Source organism: Cebidichthys violaceus, unplaced genomic scaffold (genome assembly GCF_023349555.1).
Source record: "Cebidichthys violaceus isolate CVI_PGR_0920_01 unplaced genomic scaffold, fCebVio1.0.p SCAF_26, whole genome shotgun sequence".
Taxonomy (NCBI): Eukaryota; Metazoa; Chordata; class Actinopteri; order Perciformes; family Stichaeidae; genus Cebidichthys; species Cebidichthys violaceus.
In genome coordinates this window covers 6,344,936-6,371,363 of record NW_027176439.1, presented here as the reverse complement: position 1 = coordinate 6,371,363, position 26,428 = coordinate 6,344,936, and the positions used below count along the sequence as shown (strand labels likewise).

At 40.2% G+C, this 26,428-nt stretch overlaps 1 protein-coding gene across 1 annotated transcript; it reads right to left on the bottom strand.

Moving 5' to 3' along the window:
• Positions 1–9,566: 9,566 nt before the first annotated feature.
• Positions 9,567–13,286, bottom strand: npffr1l2 (neuropeptide FF receptor 1 like 2). The gene is made up of 3 exons (XM_068720916.1): positions 12,944–13,286; positions 11,136–11,235; positions 9,567–10,632 (listed from the first exon to the last, which is right to left on the bottom strand). Exons 1-3 carry the CDS (start codon positions 13,284–13,286, stop codon positions 9,624–9,626), a joined length of 1,452 nt encoding a protein of 483 aa, XP_068577017.1. The 3' UTR covers positions 9,567–9,623.
• Positions 13,287–26,428: the final 13,142 nt, after the last annotated feature.

The following is a 26,428-nucleotide window of genomic DNA, read 5'->3' as shown; positions in this document are numbered from 1 at the left end:
ACTATGATGTATTTATGATGTTTTTCATGACATAATACACTGTGATGTATTTATGCTGTTTTTCATGACATATTACACTATGATGTATTTATGATGTTTTTCATGACATACTACACTATGATGTATTTATGCTGTTTTTCATGACATACTACACTATGATGTATTTATGATGTTTGTCATGACATACTACACTATGATGTATTTATGATGTTTTTCATGACATATTACACTATGATGTATTTATGATGTTTTTCATGACATATTACACTATGATGTATTTATGATGTTTTTCATGACATACTACACTATGATGTATTTATGATGTTTTTCATGACATATTACACTATGATGTATTTATGATGTTTTTCATGACATATTATACTATGATGTATTTATGATGTTTTTCATGACATACTATACTATGATGTATTTATGATGTTTTTCTGACATACTACACTATAATGTATTTATGATGTTTTTCATGACATACTATACTATGATGTAGTTATGATGTTTTTCATGACATATTACACTATGATGTATTTATGATGTTTTTCATGACATACTATACTATGATGTAGTTATGATGTTTTTCATGACATATTACACTATGATGTATTTATGATGTTTTTCATGACATATTACACTATGATGTTTTTCATGACATACTACACTATGATGTATTTATGATGTTTTTCATGACATACTACACTATGATGTATTTATGATGTTTTTCATGACATACTACACTATGATGTATTTATGATGTTTGTCATGACATACTACACTATGATGTATTTATGCTGTTTTTCATGACATACTACACTATGATGTATTTATGATGTTTGTCATGACATACTACACTATGATGTATTTATGATGTTTTTCATGACATATTACACTATGATGTATTTATGATGTTTTTCATGACATATTACACTATGATGTATTTATGATGTTTTTCATGACATATTACACTATGATGTATTTATGATGTTTTTCATGACATATTATACTATGATGTATTTATGATGTTTTTCATGACATACTATACTATGATGTATTTATGATGTTTTTCTGACATACTACACTATAATGTATTTATGATGTTTTTCATGACATACTATACTATGATGTAGTTATGATGTTTTTCATGACATACTATACTATGATGTATTTATGATGTTTTTCATGACATACTATACTATGATGTATTTATGATGTTTTTCTGACATACTACACTATGATGTATTTATGATGTTTTTCATGACATACTACACTATGATGTAGTTATGATGTTTTTCATGACATATTACACTATGATGTATTTATGATGTTTTTCATGACATACTACACTATGATGTATTTATGATGTTTTTCATGACATACTACACTATGATGTAGTTATGATGTTTTTCATGACATATTACACTATGATGTATTTATGATGTTTTTCATGACATACTACACTATGATGTATTTATGATGTTTTTCATGACATACTACACTATGATGTATTTATGCTGTTTTTCATGACATACTACACTATGATGTATTTATGATGTTTTTCATGACATATTACACTATGATGTTTTTCATGACATACTACACTATGATGTATTTATGATGTTTTTCATGACATACTACACTATGATGTATTTATGATGTTTTTCATGACATACTACACTATGATGTATTTATGCTGTTTTTTATGACATACTACACTATGATGTATTTATGCTGTTTTTCATGACATACTACACTATGATGTATTTATGCTGTTTTTCATGACATACTACACTATGATGTATTTATGCTGTTTTTCATGACATACTACACTATGATGTATTTATGCTGTTTTTCATGACATATTACACTATGATGTATTTATGATGTTTTTCATGACATATTACACTATGATGTTTTTCATGACATACTACACTATGATGTATTTATGATGTTTGTCATGACATACTACACTATGATGTATTTATGATGTTTTTCATGATATACTACACTATGATGTATTTATGATGTTTTTCATGACATACTACACTATGATGTATTTATGATGTTTTTCATGACATATTATATTTTTAAGATTCAGTTTGAAACACTGTTCGCTCGATTCCTCTTCAGGTCTGAGGCTGCTTGTCTTCTGCCGGCTCTTAACCTCTCGTAGTTTTGAGCGTTATTACGGCTCCTTGTTCTCATAATCACACATATTGCTGCTGGACAATTGTCAATCAGCTCAGCAGGATGCAGAGGTCACCTCTGTCAGGACGGGCTGTTGCTTTTCTGGCTGTGCTTAGAGTCCTGCTGCGTTGTTCAATCTTGAGGCATGGATTCTGTTACCCGTGTGTGGATGGCTCTCAGAGCAGAGGACAAGCTTGCACAATACCTCAGTAGTTCATCGGTACAGTCCTCTGTTCCAGGGACTCCTGTGTTCATCGGTCGGACACATTAAAAGGGATCATTTGTGGATCTGACGCGTGTTCTCATTGGTACAACACCAAGAGGAGATCCTTTGTCCAGCTCGGTCCTGTCCCAGCACTTGATCTGTTTGTTTCTGAGAGTGCAATGTTTATGGGTGACATTGTTTTTCACTTGGCTCTACTTGTATTTGCGATACTTGGTACAGGTTTTCCTGCGGTCCGATTTGAAATTACCCGGTAGTTTCAAATCAGTCGTCACTTCAGACAGACTGCGCCGTCTCTGTTTACTTAATGGTAGGTTGCTAACTGACACTTATGGATCAAGGGAAACCCCGCCTGACCTTGACCCCCGTCACAAGCCTTTTTACCACATTTTGAATGATTTTTTTTTACTTTTATTTCATAGACTTAAACTTTATTACAATCTTCATATACATACAGGGACATACATGACATTTGACCTCTACATTTAACCCAGCAGTCAACCCTGTTTCACAGCAGTCTGCTATGAGCAGTGTGTCTTATTACGTGTTTGGTGTTTGTTGCTGGATGCCATTTCTGCCAACAGCAGGTCGCCTGATGTGGATTTAGATATCGCCCTTTGAATTGAATGTGCATAATATGCAGCCTAATTGGTGTTACTATACTTTGCTTTACCAAACACCACACTCACAATGCAGAGCTCTATAATGAGCCTTTATTTCTATATATGCCGCATGCCACACAAAGAATATGAAAGAAGCAGACGTCATATAGATTAGTGAGATTCTTTTCTTGTTCCAGATAAAATAATTCAGAATACATTGAAAAAATAAATAAATAAATAAATATATATATATATATATATATATATATATATATATATATATATATATATATATATATATATATATATATATATATATATATATATATATATATATATTCAATGTATTCAGCCACATGTACAGAGTCCAAGATGCATTTGCATGGAGGATTATGCTGTACTCACTTTCCTTTGGAAAGACGTGTGTAATCTAGGTGGTGTTTAATTAATTCTCCTTGTGAATGTTGTGTAATCCCACACAGCAGCTCACACTGGTTCAAAGGCAGTAATTGCTGCATGGCTTTCCATTGTGCTGGTAATTAGCTGTGGACCATTCCAAATGTATTTTATGGGATTTCACTGCCTGCTTCCTGCAGGTCTTGAAATGTAAAGCGCTGCACAGAGACAGTCCTGCTGTGATCTTGGTAGAATGTAATCTTTGTTCTGTGAGTTCAGAGAATGCATCTCAACCTTGACGGCGGTCTGCGACACACTGATTCCACGTTGGTGCTTTTTACTTTAAAGCTTCCAGCATCAAAATGAATATGAATTATGTATCCTCACAACCTGATTCATACGCAGTCATTGATGCAGTGGGAGCTAGTTTCATAAACTCAGAGAACAAAATGTTTAGTTGAACCTGATATGTAATTGTGTTTGTTCATTTCTCAATAAAGGGCTTTCCATGGATTGTTGAACTAATGAGGTCTTCCTTTCTTCTAACCCACTCTTGAAGTTCATAAATGTAAGCAGCGCAGCTCACACTGAGTGCACAGCTAATGTGTGCGACATGTTTCCAACAATGTGCGAGCTGACAATGTGTCCGGCCGACGGCCTCAGTGAAAGTGAGGGAGAATGTTCCAGAGTGAGCTTTGATGACGCTTCGTGAGCAGAGTTACAAAGACATTCTTTTAAGTGATCATAATTGCCTCAGAATGACATGGAAAGCCTTTGATCATTTATTTATTTGTTAACCATCACACAGGAAAAGGAAAAAAGGTACACAAGACAACACAGAGAGTGGACACATCAAACAATCTGACACACACACACATCGACAATTAATGTGTGCATGAACATGAAAACCCCCAAAACACAGATACGGCAAGACAGCGCAGCGTAATGTATAATTCCTGTGTTAAATACTTGTAAAGAGCACATGAAAGCCTTTGTTTCGCCACTGTGGTATACGTAGATAACAAGCATGCTAGCCAGACATCGAATACATACAAACAATAATACAATAATAATACTGCACACAGTGACAAGGCCACAACTGGGGAACAAATTCAAGTTACACCACACCAGTGACAGCTTAGCAACAAAGATGCCCCACAAATATCCAAAATGTGAGCGCTCTAACAGGTGTTGTGATGAACTCGTCTCTTAGCATATGCTACATTACATGCTATGCTACTCTTTGGTTGTGGCTCTTGTAGGTAAATGTATGCACACAGTGGTGTTTGTGTCGCTGTAGCAGACCACCAACTCTTGAATGCAAACACGGCACATCGTTTACTTTTTACATTCTTATCGTAGTGAGGGATTAACATTTGTGTTGATCACAGCCATAAACAAAACACCTCTGATATATAAGCGACACAATATAGAGATACAACTAAAGATTAAGATCATGACGATATTACAAGTGAATTCATTTTAGATAACGAGTGGTGAGATTAACCGGTTCATTCACAAAGAAAGAACACATTCAGAATACTTCATTGTGTAACTGAAACATAGTAATTGATTCTTTTGTAATAGTTTTTTTGTGAGCATGTTCACCTTGGTTGAGAGAGCGGTACGACACGGGTTTAAAATGAATAGTTCAACAAGTAAATGTAAAGCTGCTGGTTCACTCCAGGCGTACATTTACACATGTTTTATATATATATATATATATATATATATCAGCCATGTTCTCCTGAAGGACAATGTCTATTTGTGTTTCACATGAATGAATGAATGAATGAATGAATGAATGAACGGCTGAGAGGTTTGTATTTAACAGTACATTGTTTTGCATCTTGTAATGAATATTGATATGTTCTTTTCACTTTGTCTTTTGTCTTTTCTGTTGAGAAATGATGTTTTGAGGCACTGGTGCTTTTCAACGTCATTAATAAATGCTTTATAAGACATTGATAGTCCTGACTTTAGATGAGGTCACACAAACACTACCTGAACTAATCATGAACTAATCATGAATATTAATATGTGTTTATAAAGCATATATTAACATAGTCCCTAACCATTAGTGCATATCTAAATCATTATATATACATAAATGCATGAATAATGTACATCTAAATAAGCTCTTAATCATTTACTAGCACTTTATAAAGGATGTTATTAATCATCTACAACTCCTTAATGATTGTTTGTAATATATATATAATACTTCATTTACAAATGTGGAATCCATCATTCATAAAGTATGAAAACACAATCATGAAACAATAATAGACAAGCTTATTAATGAAGAATACAACATTTATAACTGTTATGAATTGTATACTAATGAGTGTTAATGTAGGAACAATGCTTTATGAATGATGAGTTAAGTGTTTACTCATACTTACTGATGCTTCATAGTGTGTAGTTATTATAAAGTGTTATTAAAAATGGCAATGAAAGATGGTCTATTTATAGAAGATATGCATGTTATACTGTTTTATGGATAATAATAACAATAATAATGATACATTATAATAATAATAATAATAATAATAATAGAAATGAATTGCTTGGATTGTGCTTTTTGCTTACATTACATTTTGTTTTTAGAGGTGTCATGATTTTATTATTAACATTATTTGATAAGTCAAACGCTTATTCAGGCGGAGGTTATTCATTGTGTATACTGAGGGAAATCGAGGTAGTTGACAAGTAGCTTTGATGTATTTCATAATGTGTAATACAACTTGTAATAAGGAGAATTTACACTGACTTTTGTACATCTGCAATGTTATGGAGGTAGATGTTTATCTCTGCCAGGCGTTCGATTGTGTCTGTGAGCATTAGTGGACGTGTCACACAGCTACTCTTGCATTCCACCCGAACCTTCATCCTAAAATATAAAACCTATTTCAGCCACTGTTTTATACCGTCATCGACTGCTGAATCCAAACTATTTTCAACCTCTGGGTAGGTGCTGTTTAAGTAGCTCAAGTCATTTCAGACAACCGGCGAGGTCAAAAACACTGTGTCCACACGGAGCCTTTTCCTGAGCGCCACTGTCTTTTGGCAAATGTTCCCAATGAGGAGAGAGTGTATGCGGTGTGTATGCGGTGTGTATGAGGTGTGTATGAGGTGTGTATGCGGTGTGTATGCGGTGTGTATGAGGTGTGTATGCGGTGTGTATGAGGTGTGTATGCGGTGTGTATGCGGTGTGTATGAGGTGTGTATGAGGTGTGTATGAGGTGTGTATGAGGTGTGTATGAGGTGTGTATGCGGTGTGTATGCGGTGTGTATGAGGTGTGTATGCGGTGTGTATGAGGTGTGTATGCGGTGTGTATGCGGTGTGTATGCGGTGTGTATGCGGTGTGTAAGCGGTGTGTAAGCGGTGTGTATGCGGTGTGTAAGCGGTGTGTATGAGGTGTGTATGAGGTGTGTATGCGGTGTGTATGAGGTGTGTATGCGGTGTGTATGAGGTGTGTATGCGGTGTGTATGCGGTGTGTATGAGGTGTGTATGCGGTGTGTATGCGGTGTGTATGAGGTGTGTATGCGGTGTGTATGCGGTGTGTAAGCGGTGTGTATGCGGTGTGTAAGCGGTGTGTATGCGGTGTGTATGCGGTGTGTATGAGGTGTGTATGCGGTGTGTATGCGGTGTGTAAGCGGTGTGTATGCGGTGTGTATGCCGTGTGTATGCGGTGTGTATGAGGTGTGTATGAGGTGTGTATGAGGTGTGTATGAGGTGTGTATGAGGTGTGTAAGCGGTGTGTATGCCGTGTGTATGCCGTGTGTATGCCGTGTGTATGAGGTGTGTATGAGGTGTGTATGAGGTGTGTATGAGGTGTGTATGCGGTGTGTATGAGGTGTGTATGCGGTGTGTATGAGGTGTGTATGAGGTGTGTATGCGGTGTGTATGCGGTGTGTATGCGGTGTGTATGCGGTGTGTATGAGGTGTGTATGAGGTGTGTATGCGGTGTGTATGCGGTGTGTATGCGGTGTGTATGCGGTGTGTATGAGGTGTGTATGCGGTGTGTATGAGGTGTGTATGCGGTGTGTATGCGGTGTGTATGCGGTGTGTATGAGGTGTGTATGCGGGCGGCTGCCTCAAGAAAAGGCGCCGCAGCCAGCAGCCACTCCGAGCGCTTCAAGTAATACATCTCTGAGCTTTACAGAGAAGCGCTGCTGGAGCTTTCACTGTAGTAAATGGAGGAGAAGCTTGTCTTTCTCTCCTGAACTTTACTGGAGCATCTGCAGATTAATTCTGTTATGCTCCACTAAGGTCATCACACCTGGCGGAGATCTGCACTCTACTGAGTGCACCTGTCGAGGTTATTACTGTTTAAAGGCACAGTTTTGAATGTCTTATATTACAGAATCCATCACATGACTTCTATAGAGGCATCAACTAAAACTGTCTTTGCTTTACGACTCCATTGAAGTTACAAACCTACTTGTACAAGACTCGTCCAGGTTAGTTGTAATGCAGTTGTAAGAGTGGTAAAGAGTAAATAAATAAATGAATGTTCTTTGAAACATCATTCACTGTGATGCGTTTCCTACTCAAACAGGCCACAGTAGAGTGGCTCTTAAAGGTACAGAACAACAACGGACTCTTAGTTAGAGAAAGATCAAGTGCACATTTTATGGGATCTAAGAAGGTTACAGTAAAGGTTTCTGTGATGAATGACGGCTATGAAAGGTCACTATGGAACGGTTCCAACGACCCGGTTCTATTTCATGTATATGTTTCTCTTGTTAAACTTTTCATCTCGAGTCTAACAAGAAGCTTAAACATCCTACGTTCACTTAACACTTTCTGGCAAGTTGAAGAATCATTGCTTTACCTGATTATATGTGAATATCTAGTGTTTTTGTTTCATAAGGAGATATAAAGTTAATCACAAAGTAGTCCATCCCGATGGATCAGAGTAAAATGTCTCAGAATGTATTTGTTTGTGTTCTTAATTTAACAACTGACCTAAACAAACTGACGTTCAAAAGTGTAATCAGTTATTTTTCTGTAGATTGATTGATTCATAATTTTAACACTAATGTCAGCACATAGAATAATTGTAACAGCACATGTCAGTACAGTCTGACTCTGTGGTTTGGGTTCACTCGTCACACAACAACATGATAGGTAACATGCTGTCCCAGTGCTTAGAAGTGACGGCGTTTCAGAGTCCATTGAAACAGGACTGAACCTGAGGACCTGGGTCCTTTGTTGAAGGACAACGGGAAATCACATGTCAGCGGCCTTTGGCCCTCAATCGAAGGACACTTGATTGTGACGGGTGCAGTGGGGCTTTGCTTTGTCATGTGACGAAGGTTGTTCGACTTCACCGGCACACCAATGTCCTTATCTTGGGTTCTATTTTTCTGCATTATTCTTGTTTTGCATTTCATATAAAGTGTACAATGTGAATGTAAATGTGTGTGCACATACAATGAATATGTGATTTCCTTAGTGAATACATTTAGTCTCCTCCATAAAGGGGAAACAAATGGACCAATGAAAAAATATTGTCACACCGAGTGCCTGAACTACTTCACTTCTGTGTGTAGCTTCAATAAGCAAAACAATGAGATGTATGATATGAGAGGAACTTCCTTTTGCCTCTAGGTTCTTTATACCCCTGATAAATACCGACCAGCCATTGCATGTGAAGGCTTACATTACTGCAGTACTTCTTTTAATTGCACACAAGTTCCGCCTTTTAAAGGGATTATTTTGAGCAATAACGACTCTTACCTTGATTATCTATGTTGGAGGTTTGAGGCATACCCAATATGAAATTAGCCCCTGTTGCTCTTAGCCTAAAAATAATAATGTGTTAATCAGATATGTTGATTCAACTAATTGGTTTGGTCCAACTTCTATCATGGGTTCAAAGCCAGCTGCCCGACATGTTGGGCCAGGCATGAGCGAGGGAATATTTTCCAAATATGAAATAACCCCAAGGTGCATGGTGCTACCTCAAAGTGACGTCATCTGTGCGTTCCCTGATTGTCAGAGCATGAGCATCAGGGATTTAAAGTGTTTACAGTGAAGATGAGGCGCTGCCTAGAACTAGGGTTGCAATGTGTAACCACCTGTCTAAACGGTTACTACATCTAACATCGGATAACTGCCTCTTCCTTGGGACTACAACCTAACTATACTGTACTATGGCTTTGTTTACTCATTTCTGGGTAATATAGTGAGCTCTCAGTTATCCCACGCCTGACACACTGAGGCTGCCAGTGAACTAACCCTTTCTGACTTCTCACCATTACTGTCTTTGTTTTGCACAGCTGTCATTTCTAACCCTTGATCTGAAAGACTTCTCTCTGAGTGGACCACCACACACCCCACCTTTACACTTCTATTCACCTCTGGCGTTTCTGTCAACTCGTTGACGTTGTGGACTCGGTTTCTCAGCCCGATGACGAGATGGTTGTGATTGCTGGTGGCGTCTCTGAACTCGGTGCCTCCACAAGGCATCGGCACGGACCTGTCTTTCCTGCCCCTCCTGACCATCCTTTTCGACAGGTCGCACTGGACGAGGCAACAGAAGGGCCTGGACTTGCACACTGCCTGGAAGCCCCTCTTAAAGTTCTCATTGTAGTAGCCATAAATGATGGGGTTGACGCTGGAGTTGGAGAAAGCCAGCCAGTGGGCAAATGGGAAGATGTAGCTGGTCAGAAGGTCCAGCTGCTCCCTGTCCAAGCCGGCGTAGTCGGTCATCATCATGAGAGTCCAGAGTGGCAGCCAGGACAGCATGAAAACCAAAGCCACCAGGATGAGCATCTTTATCACCTTGAGCTTTTTCTGGGAAATCATTTGCTGACCAGCCCTTCTACGCCTAACCTGGACTGTGTTGTTGGCCAGCTGCGGCTCTCTGTTTGCAACCACAGAAGAACACAGCTTACCTCCGATACCGGCGTACATCAGCGAGATGACGGTGAGCGGCACCATGTAGATGTGAGCAAACAGAACCGCCGTGTAGACCTTTCTCATTTGAGGGTTGGCAAAGTTTTCATAGCAGCTGTACAGGGGGAACGTCTGGTTGAAGTCGTTGTTGTACACTATGTTGTGGAAAGGAACTTCATCCACAGTCAGTGCCACAGCAGCAGGACACATGATCACCACCGCTAGCACCCAGATCAACACGATGGCTGCCTTGGCAACAAGTATGGTTGGCTTGGGTTGTAGAGGATACACTACACAGCGAAACCTGTAGTGAATGAGGAAGGAAGAGCGTTCCGACACATTAGCAATTTATATAGACACAAACGAAAGAACAACCCCTAATATAGAACTAGAGCTGTAAGTAAAGATACTAAATACTCAACACTAATTATTCTTCCATGACAAACCCGCACCTCAAATTATCAGAGCATAAACTCATGTTTTAAAAATTGCAATTCTGTATTGCCACTAGTCAAAAACAATGGAATATCAAAAGATTAAAGTAAAGCATTGATATGTAAGAAGCTGTGTTTGGTTGCGTTCTGCTCTAGTGATCGGAATGTGTGACTGAAATATCTCAACAACTATCTCAAATGTGTGGGACTCAGTCCACCAAAAGGTTCATATTTTTGAAGGCAAATATGTACCGTATTCAAATCTGTTTGTCTTGTGTTACTGTTTAGTTGTCTAATTTGTCTCCCTTTTGCGTTCATGACAGATTGTAGATAAATGGGGGAAAAAAGGCATCAACCCACAGCACACACTAACCTCTCAACAGCTATGGCCACGAGAGTGAAGACTGATGCGGAAACAGACATTCCCTGCACAAAGCCGCTCATCTTGCACACGGTGTTGGAAAAGGGCCAACCTGTTGAAAGAAAACGACCATCATCAGAGCGCTCCAGCTGGTCCTCAGTGGAGACACAGTAACATACGTGTCAATCTACACGGATTTTTAGGAATGTGGAATCACTAGTTCACAGATTGCATTATTTTTTTACAGAATTACTTTAATGTGGCACGAAATATCTGTAGAATATCTGTAGAACACTTGAGGCAATCTACAGATGTTCTACAGATGTTCTTGCAAATGGAAATGCAGAGAAGACACAACGTGTGATGTGACAGGAGGGCCCTTCACACCTCGCTTCCAGTCATTCTTCACTTTCATCATCCCTGCTGCAGCACAACGAAGGGCTTCAAACACACGAGGCAGAGTGATTGTGCCCTGCAACTCTTTTTTAAGTGGAATGGGACATTTTTCAATTAATTTTTATTACATGTGCTTGATGTTACTACTGTGTGTTTTGCAAATCACGCTGAGATCACCATTTATTTCCATACAGTATGAAAATAACGTTGCTGATTCTTGAAACACGCCTAGCAATGCACTTAGAAACTGTATTGCAATGCACAGACAAGTTAACTAGTTAGGCTTTAAAGTCCCCTTATCTGTCCACATAACGTTTCAAAAGCAATCAATCAATTGATTTACATAACATACAGAAATGAATTAAACCAATGGCCAATACATTTTGAGTCTATTAAATGTTTGGTTAAGGAGATAAGACACATTGCTGCAGTCTGGTTTGGTTGGATGGTGACTATGTGCTCAGAGTCAGGTGATAATTCTCACTAGGCTCTATGTGAAAAACAACGGCAGAGAGAAACATGCTTCACTTGCCTCAAATAGTGGGCGAAGCCTTTAATTGACTCAGCTGCGGAGGGAACCAGGATATTCTTTGAAGCGGGCTAATATTAGAGAGAGGCCGTTATCTTGAATTCCCTCTGTTTGATTAGTATATTTAGTATACTGGATGTTATTATGAAGCCTTGATTCTGCTCAGTTCCCGTTATAGAGTGCTGCTTCATTAGTCATTCGCTAACATGTGGCTAAATGAGACTGCATGCTACATATTCAATCACAATGTACTCTATTAACTATTAGTAACACTATTGATACAGCACAGTAAATGTGAGTCTCATACTCATGGTTATATATATATATATATATATATAATATATACATATATATATTATATATATAATATATATACATGCATTCTGCAGCTGTTGAAACAAAAACCTTGAAATAATTAGTCAGCTATGTTTAAAAATAGATATGTTAAATAGATAATACCCCTAGTATCCAGGGTGAAGTTCCTGTGTTTGCCCCATTAAACCACCTCTGAAGACAGATGCTGTCACTCTGACATCACCCATCTTTCTGATAGAGAGCCCTGAAGCAATCCTATGTTCAATCAGAGTGCATGAAAGTGATGTTTTTAAAAGGACGTTATGGATAGTTATGTAATAGACACATGCAGTCGCAATAATATGATCAATATTTCCCGGTTTGTAAGAGAGGTTCATGCTGTCCGTTGGACGTGGACAGCAGCAACATCTGGACACTTAGAACATCTTGAACGTAAGAGCAGCCACCATCAAAGCCCACATAGGGTTGGAGTGAGTCACTCTATTTAAGTAGAGGAGCTCAGGGATAGATAGAGCAGGAGACAGAGGACGGAGTCTCTGTTTGTAGAGACAGCGGCAGAGGCAGTAGTGGACTTAATTACCTGTGATGAGGTTGTCCACCAGTGTTGTAGGGATGCAGAAGATGCCCACCAGTAGGTCACTGATGGCCAGGTTGAGGATGAAGAGATTGGTGACTGTGCGCATGTGACGGTTTTCCAGTACGATAAGACACACCAGGATGTTTCCCACCATGCACAGCAGGAAGATGAAGAAGTAGGCCAGGATGTAGCTGGCAGCCACATACAGAGAGTGCTGATAGTAGGGGGAAAAGGTAATGTTGGTGTAATTTGCAAAGCCATCTAGGCTGACGTTTACAATGGCTGCTGTGTTGGCTGATCCCTCTAACTCCATCCCTTCCTCGCCCATGGTGTCCAGTACCGCCATTCTTCAGAAGAATCAACGCTGCAGAGAAAATCAAACAGTGACGAGAAGAGATCAGTTTGATCACCTGATTGATCCACATTTAAAACAAAACGTTTTTTCCCCTCTTTCTATTCCAGTGTGGAGATACAACCCCCCTCACCTCTTAAAGAACACTGTTACTTACTGGACACTAAGTCACATTTCCTGTTTGGTAAATAAAACCCCAAAGACTGACCGTACCTACAACAAATCATTGTTGTATGATACTGTTGGCCATGTGACAATAGAAGAGCAGCATCCATATCAACACACATCACAATACTGATCCAATATAATCTGCTGATTCTGATTGGCACTCCTGTGTTACGCAATCCTAGTTTTCAGGGCTCTCATCTTTTCCAATATATTGGAGGCCACAGGGACATTTTAGCATATATATTACATCTTTTGTTTGACAAGATGTGATGCCCCTAATGTCAAACCTTTGTCTCGAGTGGGGATGGTTGAAGGTATGGGTTTTGTTTGTGAAGTGTCCTTGTTCACAGTTCCCGTACCTGTAATTGCCAGATGGAATCTAGCTGAGAAAGTGGGGGGGGTGAGGGTGTGTGTGTGTGTGTGTGTAAAACTGTGGGCTGTTCTCCTCTAGTAAAATCACAATCTTAAAAAATATTGCTAATTCAAAATGGAGAAATATCGCTGCGGTGCCCCATACACTTGTCCCAGTCCAGACCCAACATCACAGATCCTGACCGTCGTCTTACATTTTACATTTGGTGGCAGAATTGATATTCCATACATTTAAGATGATAACCTGTGATTGAAGACTCTAGCAAGCTACAATATCGGCGAAACATTTCAGAAATAGAATTTTTTTTTTTTTTAAATTGATTGAAGGACACCCCTGTTGCTGCTGCAGAATGGCACAGTCCAATTACCCAGGCTGCTCTACTTAGAGAGGTGTGATGCTGCAACACACTGACAGGAAAGTTAACGCCTCCGTTGACTTCAACTCAATATCACAATATTAGTTTGCAGCCGCCACACACTCCCCTCCTTCTGACATCACGCCATGAGAGTGCGATAGAAAGTCGGCGGCGGTGTTATCTCGCCCGGGAATGTGCTGGAGGGTGAAGTGGTACCAGCGGGTGATGCGGCCGTTAGCACCCTTCATTCCTTCTATCCACTTCAGGGCTTTATGGTCAGTTTCCAAAATGAACTCTCTTCCTCACAGGTAACACTTGATTTCACTGCCAGGCATTCTTTCTCCACGGTGGAATTGCGAGTCTCTCTCGGGAACAACTTTATGCGATCGCTGACCTCTCCCTGCAGAAGCACAGCCGCCAAACCTGACTCAGAGGCATCCGTTTGCAACACAACGTCTTCCATAAAGTCAGGAGCACACAAAACAGGTTGTTACTCAGTGCATCCTTGAGGTCCATGACAGCACACTTTGTCTCCTCACTCCACTGCAGCTGAGTAGGGGTCATGCGCCGGTTCATATCTGTGAGAGTGGCAGGGTCGGCTGCAACTCACTGACAGGAAAGTTAACGCCTCCGTTGACTTCAACTCAATATCACAATATTAGTTTGCAGCCGCCACACACACACCAAGAGCCAACGTAAATGAAAATGAATGACCGATTCTTCTGGCTACAGGTTGAGGAGAGGTTAAAGGAGCACTACCTTCTTTTGTAAGGAACCCGTATAGTAAGGAACCCATATAGTAAGGAACCCGTATAGAAAGGAACCTGTAGAGTAAGGAACCCGTATAGTAAGGAACCCGTAGAGTAAGGAACCCGTAGAGTAAGGAACCCGTATAGTAAGGAACCCGTAGAGTAAGGAACCCGTAGAGTAAGGAACCCGTATAGTAAGGAACCCGTAGAGTAAGGAACCCGTATAGTAAGGAACCCGTAGAGTAAGGAACCCGTAGAGTAAGGAACCCGTAGAGTAAGCTCAAACATAGTTCACACTTATACCCTAGCCTCTTATATTTCTCTGAAAGCACTGGTGCAAAATGACTCCAGTGTCAGATTGTAATATGTTTATGTAGTGTTTATGTACTTATTAATATTCAAAGTGGTAGCTCACATGGTTGTTCACCTAAAGGCATGAAGCTGAGGAAGACTAATTAAAGCTCTCCCTTGAGAAGTCAGAAATGTCAAACCCAGGAGGAGCTTGACATTACCGATGTACAGCGGCAAAAAAACGTCAGGTTATCATCTCTATAGTTAAGCCATTTAAACGAGTCAAAGTTAAGGAAAAGTCTTCAATTTCTTCAAGCTTGTTATGTTACTGAGGTGAATACAAAGATAAGTCAATGAGTCTCCGTTTTCCTTACTTATTATTTTAGTTTTTTAGGAGGAGATCTTGGTACCCCACACACACACGGACACAGACCAAAACCTTAAAGCAACAGTACCGTCGCTCAGCTTCATACACTATTCCCCGATATATAAAAGATGGCAAAACAATGTTTTCTAACCCTTTGTCCAGACTATCACTCTACCAGTGAGGAGCGGTGAGGATCGTGTCTGGTGAGGCTCTGACTCTACATCAGTCAGATCTATATCAACCCAATAGAGCAGCTTCAGTCACCATTCAACTGGCAGCCTGCTCATTGACTACTGGTTGTTCTTCATATTTCATATCAGCATTCTTTACACACACATTAAGGTACATATTATGTACAAAATATGACTACAGTCAAAACTGCTGGTCTACTCTTTTCGATGTCGGGAGCCATAAATCCTGGCTTCCTTCCTACCCTCTGAAAATAGCACGAGTCAAAGTCAACAGTGAGAGTCCGTGCAAAGGGTCACCGCTGGATGTCATGGCAGCCTCTCTAAGTGTTCATAGAGAGCAGCACACAGGGGATAGATAAAGTATAAGCAGCTCCTCTCTCATTCTGTCCTGTTCTTTGGTGGTATGAGGGGACGTTGTAACAAGACGTCTCAGCCCCCTTCTTGCCTGAGTGACACATGTTACAGTGGAGGAGAGAGGGCTGAGCGTAGGCATATTACTTTATGTCACAATTCATATTTAATCTGGAGAGTAAACCGGTTTTATAACCAGTTTCTGAGGTTATACATTTTTTATTTTAATAAGGTGTCAGAGTGCTTTAAAAAGCATTAAAATAGAGCTTGCTAATAAAAACAATTGGAGCTCCGGGCTAGGCCTCAATATCTGTAACGTTGACTTGAATCAATGCTGGTACAGATCAGTTAAAACTCAGCCTAGCTGGGCTGCTGCCCTGGTCCAGACCTTTGAATCTGAATGTTCTGTTTGGCATTGTGACGTGAAACAAATGTGTCTTGAGTGAAGGCTGAAGGCCAGCAGGCCGAGGTACAGACCGAATATTAGCAGGCCAGGGTTTAGACCGGTGGCTAGCAGGCTGGGGACTAGAGGACTAGAGGACTCAGAGGCAGGCTGGAGGCTAATTGAGTCCTGCACACCCAGATAGCAATCTATCCACCCATGGCTTTGAAGACGGTTCCTGGAGTGCCAGTGACAAGGCTGTGTTTCTCCACTCACTGGAGACACAGGAGGGTATAAGTCCCCTCATGAGGTCCATACTTAGTCAGTTCACACTGTCACGATGCGCTGAAGGAGAGCGGCAACCAAAGGACCCGAATGCAGACCGCAGAGATACGCGTTCAACGTTGTGCTTATGCAATTTAAAGGCAGTTCACCCCGAAACAGCAATCACATATAATACCTCTACTTTCACAACGTCTTGTGACAGACGTCCATCTGTGTGGGTCTCCCAAGTCTTTCAAACAGCACAGTGTGCTGCAAAATCAAACGTCATTTTGCAGCCATTATTTCACACTTACATGTGAAGTATACCACTGTGCACCAGCAACATTTCCAATGTGCAATTATGTGTCTGTATGCGACTGTCACACGCTCAAGAATATTGAGAACAAAGACGCCTTCTGGTAACCTCACTGACATAAACACACGGCTGTCATAACTATGAGTTCGTGACGTTTGAGTGATGTACTCAATCATGTACTGTCAAAGCTCCTTTACATGACACATTTCTGAAGCGCAGCCCTGTAACCAGCATTAAACGCATTTAACAATCTAAATGTACGCTCCAGCGACATGCGAGAGAGTCAAACTTCAGCTTACAGTGAACAAGTGTCTTTGCTGAATATTCTGTTTCTAATGAAATGTTGAAATTGTGCACAAACAATGAGGACATTCTTCCACCACATCACTCTCCACTTATCACGGCGTGCACAAAGGCAGACCAGCTTTACATTACTGGAACACTACTCCTACAAAATAACAGCTTAAATTCAACACTGAAACCCGAAAGTCACTGTTTTATTTCAAACCCAACATGCTGGGGAGCAAAGACACAACACCTGCAAGAACCCTAACCCCGCACTGTAGTGTGTGTGCTGTCTATATCCCCATCAACACCATTTCATATTACATTTTTTATATATATATTATTTTTTTATAAAGGAACTGAATGAAGGGAAATAGCTTTGACACCGTTTGATAATTAAAACCAATATTTAACAATATCTCTGTTCTGTTTATTCTAACAGGAGATACACTGACCTAGTCATGCATAGCTTTAACTATATGTTTCACCATTTTCAAAAAGGATAAATAAATAACAAATAGTGCTGTATGAGCATACTTTTTATTGGGTTCTTTATTGTTGTTTTTTTCATATTGTTTTCGCTCTTCCTGTTTCATTTTGTAGAGAGAAAAGAGAGTCAACAGGTTCAACAAAGGGCTGCAGGAAATCAACTATTCAGAAAGTTAATGTCGTGAGTCAATCGCGTCTCGTGGTGTCTGTGCAGCAGTGGCATGAGCTCGATGAAGTCAACCTGCTGCGGATGAGAGAAGACGGTGACCCGGTGTGTGTGTGTGTGTGTGTGTGTGTGTGTGTGTAGCGCGTGAGTAAATGTAAAAGGACCTACCTGTGTGCTGTCAGATGCGCGTTCAGCTCGCAGTTGGAAAATGAGCCACAAACCAAGCAATGAACGCGGCGTCCGCGGGTTTCCAGGTGCTCTACCACTCTACGGAGAGTTTTAACAATGACGTCAATGATACAGTGCAAAGTTTTTAAGATTTACAGAAAGAGGTTCATCACAGAGTCAGGCTGATGTGCTGCCACAGAAGCGCACGCGCCACTCCGACTGTCTCCGCGCGAGGGGGAGACCGGGAACAGTTGGAAGATGTTACCACATCATGATTGTCTCGGTCATCCTCAGCGACAGGATCAGCTCACACTCTCCTTAAAGGAGCAGTTGGTGAGGTTCAGTGGCATCTAGCGGTTCGTGGCGGGTTGCGACCTCAGCTCGACAGAACCACGGTGGCGCACAGGTCGTGTAGGGTTTAGTACAACTACTCTGATCAGTACTCAGTTCTTCAACACGACTAAATAATTGATTTTAAGAACATGTATAGAATAAATAAAAACAAATGAATGCAGAATATAGGATGAGGATAAGATAAGATAGAACTAAATATTGTTTCTAGACCAGCAAAACTGATATCAATGTAACAAATTAACAAAATCAGATATTATAAACCACTTATTCTTATTTCATTTCAGTTATTTGTGTGGCTCTGGACACATAGTATGGAGCAGAACATACAGTTATGGTGCAAGGTGCAGAATAAGTCATTTATAAAACGATGTAAGAGTGTGAGGGATAAAAGAGAGTTTGTGTGTTTTGGTCCAACTCGTGGGCACAAAAATGTCCTGATCCCGATCCGAAGGGAGTAAGTGGATGGTTAAGGCAGGAGGCAGGAAACCGTGCAGGGGGGATGAGCTGTCTCTGAATGATGTTGCATCATCACGCCTCTCACTCAGTGATGGAACAGAAGAAGACAGATAGAAAATAGATAGATAGAAGATAGATTGAATAGATAAAAGACAGATAGAAGACAGATAGAAGATAGATAGAAAATAGATAGATAGAAGATAGATAGAACATAGATAGATATAAGATAGATAGAAGACAGATAGAAGATAGATAGATAGAAGATAGATAGAAGACAGATAGAAGACAGATAGAAGATAGATAGATAGAAGATAGATAGAAGACAGATAGATAGAATATAGATAGAAGACAGATAGAAGACAGATAGAATATAGATAGAAGACAGATAGAAGATAGATAGAAGACAGATAGAAGATAGATAGATAGAAGATAGATAGAAAATAGATAGATAGAAGATAGATAGAAGACAGATAGAAGACAGATAGAATATAGATAGAAGATAGATAGAAGATAGATAGAATATAGATAGAAGACAGATAGATAGAAGACAGATAGAAGACAGATAGATAGAAGACAGATAGAATATACTGTAGATAGAAGACAGATAGAAGACAGATAGAATATAGATAGAAGACAGATAGATAGAAGACAGATAGAAGACAGATAGATAGAAGACAGATAGAATATACTGTAGATAGAAGACAGATAGAAGACAGATAGAATATAGATAGAAGACAGATAGAAGACAGATCGAAGATAGATAGAAGATAGATAGAAGACAGATAGAAGATAGAAGACAGATCGAAGATAGATAGAAGACAGATAGAAGACAGATAGAAGATAGAAGACAGATCGAAGATAGATAGAAGACAGATAGAAGACAGATCAAAGATAGATATAAGATAGATAGAAGACAGATAGAAGATAGATCGAAGATAGATCGAAGACAGATAGAATATAGATAGAAGACAGATAGAAGACAGATAGAAGATAGATAGAAGATAGAAGACAGATAGAAGACAGATAGAAGACAGATAGAAGACAGATAGAAGACAGATCGAAGATAGATAGAAGATAGAAGACAGATAGAAGACAGATCGAAGACAGATAGAAGACAGATCGAAGATAGATAGAAGATAGATAGAAGACAGATAGAAGACAGATAGAAGACAGATCGAAGATAGATAGAAGACAGATCGAAGATAGATAGAAGACAGATCGAAGATAGATAGAAGATAGATAGAAGATAGATAGAAGACAGATCGAAGATAGATAGAAGATAGATAGAAGATAGATAGAAGACAGATCGAAGATAGATAGAAGACAGATCGAAGATAGATAGAAGACAGATCGAAGATAGATAGAAGATAGATAGAAGATAGATAGAAGACAGATAGAAGATAGAAGACAGATAGAAGATAGATAGAAGATAGATAGAAGATAGATAGAAGACAGATAGAAGACAGATCGAAGACAGATTCCTAAGGATCCTGCTGCACTGTGTCTGTACCCTCTCCAGCTCCTTGGAGAGCCCTTCTGTCAGCGTTAAAGACATGAAGAGCAGAGCAAGCTTACTTTTGATCAAGAGTTTGTACTGTACTGTACACAGACACAGTGTAAACGGGCATCTGATCAAATCAGAGCTCTCTGGAGCAGAGGAGTCACCACAGGGACCTCACACACCTCCATCCCCTCACCTGCACACAACGACTGAGTCAACCAGTGGACATAAAGCCAGTGACAGCTCTCGTACGATCACTCCATACCGTCGTTATCAGTCCTAATCATAAGGAAACATAAGAATATCAATAAATACATTGTCTTGCTGTGTTGGCACTGCTAGGACTGCGTCAATGGAAGAATTGGGAGTGAACGAGTGTTCTTCCTCTCGTTAGTCGCCGTGATTCGCCGTAGAGACCCGCTGATCAGCAGCTCATTCCTATGCATCAACGTTCATAAGGTGTTTTGCATCGACATATGCATGCTACATGCAATATTGCTTATGCCTTTTAAAGCAAGCCTCTGTTTTATTCATAATTGTTGCTGCGACCATGACTTGCTCTTGCACTTGTCCTTCATTTCTATAAATGGTGTAAAAGTAGAAATTCTTTATTATTCTGCAGCATTTTTCATCATTCAACTGCTCTGACATTTTTCAACGTGGAAACCCTGTTCAAGCATCAAAACAAGGTCAACGAGGACGTGTGCTATTACCTTTCTTATTCATCACATTTCTGGAAAACAGCAAATAGTTTAAGTTCTATAACGTGCTCACGCTTTTTATTCTACAAAGCAGTACGAGTTTTATCTGGTAGGAAGCAGAGGTATGAGACTATAGCAGCTGTCATCACCACAGCAACCCCTGATTGCTGCTAAACAGACACAGGTGCTTGAGACGAGCAAATTAGTGCATTTTGTCACACGCAGAGACACATGGGGGACTTTCTCAAACCCCAAAAATGGAATCGTGCTCTCAGGGAGAACGTTCAAGTCGTTCTTGTAAGAATGAACTCGCAAGGTGTCAAGCACACAGAACGCTGTTGACTATTTGAGATGTTGTGTAGCGCACAATACGGCCAGCTGTAGAGCACCATGATGACAGCAGGGCTACGTAACCCAAAACAAATACACACTACCCAACGGTACACTAATCAAATGTGTGTCTGTTTATCATAATGATGAAGCAACGAGTCTTCCCTTTCATGCTGCTTCCGTTGTTTGTTGTCTTCTTAAGTGAGTGTGAGTGTGATTTAAATAAAGTAAAGTAACTGAGCAGAAGAGGATGCTGCTGAGCGGAGGAGGAGGCATCGAGTGAGAAGAGCAGGATGAGGAGGAGGAGGAGGAGGAGGAGGATGTGACACTGTTGTCTCTGGCTCTCTAAGTTCATCATCAGTTATCATCTGGAAGCAGCGTATCGCCCGGGAATGCCTCAGCAAAGGAACAGATTACCACAACTCATGTTATTCTCCCACATTTACATACAGATGCACACACACCCCCGACACACAGTTCATATCGATTCAGGGTTTGAACAAAGGATCCGGCGGCCAATTAACTCTGTGTGTGTTCAGTCTCACTTCATTACTGAATCCTGTAAGACTGATTAATGCAGTTACGACGCTATTCAGGAACATTTTAAACATCCCCGTATTTATTAACTGACTTGTTATTCTTTCCATATTGTCATAGCAGGAAAATCAACAGCCATAGAGCTGATATTAGCAATGTTACATTAGGCTTCCCGGAAACTGGCTTACCCAAACTGAATGTAAATAATTATAATAATAATCATTTTATTAAACTTAAAAAGATTTATAGATTAAAAAAAACTTTTAAAAATCAGATTTGCACATACATAACTGAGAGCCGTATATCCTCATTACTCAGACCCCATGACTTTAGCTCTTATGTGATTCACACCCTGGAAAAAAGGCCCTTTCTTTCTAGGAGGCCTAACAGCAGGGCCCTCTTTGAGCTCTTTCTGAGCATCGTGTACGACATCGTGTACGACATCGTGTACGACATCGTATACGACATCGGTACGACATTGTGTACGACGTCGTGTACGACGTTGTGTACGACGTTGTGTACGACATCGGTATGACATTGTGTACGACATCGTGTACGACGTCGTGTATGAGCATCGTGTATGAGCATCGTGTATGAGCATCGTGTACGACGTCGTATACGACATCGGTACGACGTCGTGTACGACGTCGTGTACGACATCGGTATGACATTGTGTACGACATCGTGTACGACATCGTGTACGACATCGTGTATGAGCATCGTGTACGACATCGTGTACGACATCGTGTACGACATCGTGTACGACATCGTGTATGAGCATCGTGTACGACATCGTGTACGACATCGTGTACGACATTGTGTACGACATCGCGTATGAGCATCGTGTACGACATCGTGTACGACATCGTGTACGACATCGTGTATGAGCATCGTGTACGACATCGTGTACGACATCGTGTACGACATCGTGTACGACATCGTGTATGAGCATCGTGTACGACATCGTGTACGACATCGTGTACGACATCGTGTACGACATCGTGTACGACATCGTGTATGAGCATCGTGTACGACATCGTGTACGACATCATGTACGACATGTATTCTTTTGCATATGAATCAATTTTCTATCCACTATATTATACAAAACTATATTATATGGTGTTATACTCTCTTATTTGAATATGTTTTGATACAAACAATAAACATCATTACATAAACGTAATAAACGTCAGGCTGGTGTTCGTGGTACTCACACAACGGCCAATTGTGCCTTTTCACACAATTGGAACAAACAGAACAGAATAGATCTTTGTTGTGCAGATCAGTATTGCTGTCCTTGAGCTTGCAAAACACACTGAGCATCCATCATGGTACTGGTTTGCGTCAGATAAAAATCTGCATTTCATATATGTATTTTTCCATTCTCTGGAATGGGAAGAACATCGACCTCTGGAGATGACCTTAAAGCATTAAAGCACACCGTATTCTTTTTCATGCGACAGCCAGTTCCGGAACACCACGTCAATCACATCACGAAGACCCGCCTTCTTTCATCTCAAGAACAACGTCCGTCTACGCCCCTCCCTCTCCTCCTCATCCTCACCTTCATCGCCTCTGGACTGGACTACTGCACCAGCATCCTGTACGGCTCACCCACCAACACCATCAACAAGCTACAACACATCCAGAACTCAGCAGCCCGTCTGCTCTCCCACTCCCGCACCAGAGACCACATCAGAACCTCCACTGGTTCCCCATACAGCAAAGACTCCAGTCCAGGATCCTTCTCATCACATACTAAGCCCTTGATAACCCTGAACCCCTCCTGCATCGACACTCTCTCAGACCCACCGACGCCAACCTGCTTACCCCCCCTACTCTGTCCAAGCATCGGACCGTGAGGTTGTTCTTTATTTTCATATTTGTGAAAACCTTTTATTGTTGTAACCATGGATTCAAAGAAGATCTAATTCTTCAGATGAAACAGATGCTCGTCGTCCTTTTATTCAGCCGCTGAACATAACTGGAAACATGTTGTCAGCTTCCACTTTATTTAGTACACTTGTAAGATCTAACGCAATCTAAAGCATCATCTTCTCCATAAACTCTACCTTTACAAAGACAACAATCACTTTGATTGACAGAGTCAAAGAGGTAATTGAACTGTATGTTTATTAATGAGACGGCAGCCTGCTGTTTTGGTGACTGGAATACATTACTGGCTTCTTCCCCGGAGTCTTTGTGCTTTCTCGCCTCACAGGTTTCCTTTCATTATTCTGCTCACTACTCTCATTATATGATATATTCATATCATGCATTGAATGTGTTGTAACTCTGTTATGATGTTCATTCTGTACACGTGACATCTGTTGCTCCCCTGTCCACATGGGGGAAAGATCCCTCCTCTGTCAAGCAAATGAAGCATTAAATCTTTGGAGAACTTTACCACATGATGTGTGAGCTTAATCAGCAGGAACGTTCCAAAGTCCCGGTCTGTTTCATGTCCGTCGTATTGCATCATTTCCTGTTAGGCAGAACAGAAAAGCATGTTGATTCAAGCCTGGTACACAAGTATTTTTTGGAAAATTTCAGGGTGAAAATTTTGTGTTGTGTTGAATATTCTTTTAAAACAGAGCTTTTGACGTCAGGGTGTGCAACGTTCTGTTCTTTGTGAGGCGTCACCGATGAGGGGACGTCTCCTGACAGGACGACATGAAGACATCTGTGATGGACTAAGACAACGACGGCAAACGTCAGTGAAGTGTGCAAACTAGCAAACATAACTTTACACTATCCATGCTTCATAATGTTTAGTACAAAATTGGTTTTAATGAGAAGTTTGTTGGACGTGGAGGATACACATTTTATTTATCCGTGTTTATCGTTAGCAGAAGGCTAAACGACATAAAGCATCAGTGAATACGATCCCTGATCACATGATCCCACCAGTGTGAGATTATACTGACTGTGAACATGGAGTAAACTCTGTGGCCTCATTATCCCTCACCAGTTGTACAAGATAAACTGTGATTAAAAAAAGCCATCAGACAATGTTATTCAATAATATCCGTCCGTCAAACTTGCCAACTGTGTGGCATCAGTCCATTTGATGTGTACAGCATCGCCACATGGAGATGTTTGGAGACAAACAAATGCTGCTGCACCAGATGGACCGTCAAAGGAGCATTTTGGAGAGAAAACTCTGGGAAGAATTAGCAAAAGATATTTCCTTCAAAGCTCAAATCATGTGGCTCAACAAGATCAACAGACATGTCCTCAGGCGATTCCAGAACCGAATCCTCAAACAGACTCGTGTTATCTACACTGGAGGTCCTTCCTGCAGAAGTCTTCCCTTCTTAGATTCCTCTATATTTTGTCTTTACATCCACGGTAAAAAGCAGTGGATGAAACATGAACAGAGTTGGTTTTCTCGTGTAAGCACTTCTATATGCTACATAGCACTGGACATTATATCAATATTAAATCTCTATTGAGGTATAAGAGCAGATACTAAGATGGGGATGTTGTAATTTTGTAATTTGGCATAAATGTTCTTTTTCTGTGACATTTACTTGAAAAAAGCTAGTTAACAATGTTTTACTCAGGAACTCTCATGTTACGTTTACTTGTAAGAATTGTATTTTACCCAAAATATTCAAGTAACTTTTACTTGTGTCTCACGTCAATGTGTCCTTGAGCAAGACACTTAACCCCAACATGTCTCCCGTAGCTGCGTCTACGGTGTGGAGACAGATAGTGAATTGTAAGTCGCTGTGGATAAAAGCGTCTGCTAAATGACTGTAATGTAATGTAATGTACTCTGCCGGCTGTGGTCACACTGACATGACCCATGTGCAAGAAATAGAACAAGACCAGCAAGAAGCAGACGCTGGGTTTAGTTGGGTCTGTCTCAGGGACTGGTCTGAATGGACATTGTAGGACATCAGGAGGAATGTCTTAACCGGCCATGAGGACGTGTACATGAATACATTTTATGTTTTTTATTACGCTAGATCAGGGTCAAAGGTCTGAACGTGAAAAAAAGATTTGAATCTGAAAATATAGAATCTGAAAGTCAAAGATATAAGACCTCAAATATCAAAATATATATGAAATGTATTCAAAAGAATTCCAGAACTGAATCAAAATTATATTCAACACAAAAAAACCTTTTCATTCACTTATTTTCATTTTGAATACATTCATGTATTTTTCAACGTTCAAGAACACAACTTGAACTTTCAGGTTCAATCCTTTCTTTGAAATGATCAAAATGTTTGAGCTGGATTCAGCTCCATAGTTTTACACACACACACACACACACACACACACACACACACACACACACACACACACACACACACACACAGTCAACAAT

Excerpts from the sequence above, each read along its gene's own strand:
- npffr1l2 (XM_068720916.1), bottom strand. The coding sequence starts at position 13,286 with ATGGCGGTACTGGACACCATGGGCGAGGAAGGGATGGAGTTAGAGGGA. Across the intron at positions 11,236-12,943 it reads GGTGGACAACCTCATCACAG|GTTGGCCCTTTTCCAACACC; the intron begins GTAATTAAGTCC and ends TTCTTTCAACAG. Across the intron at positions 10,633-11,135 it reads GTGGCCATAGCTGTTGAGAG|GTTTCGCTGTGTAGTGTATC; the intron begins GTTAGTGTGTGC and ends CATTCACTACAG.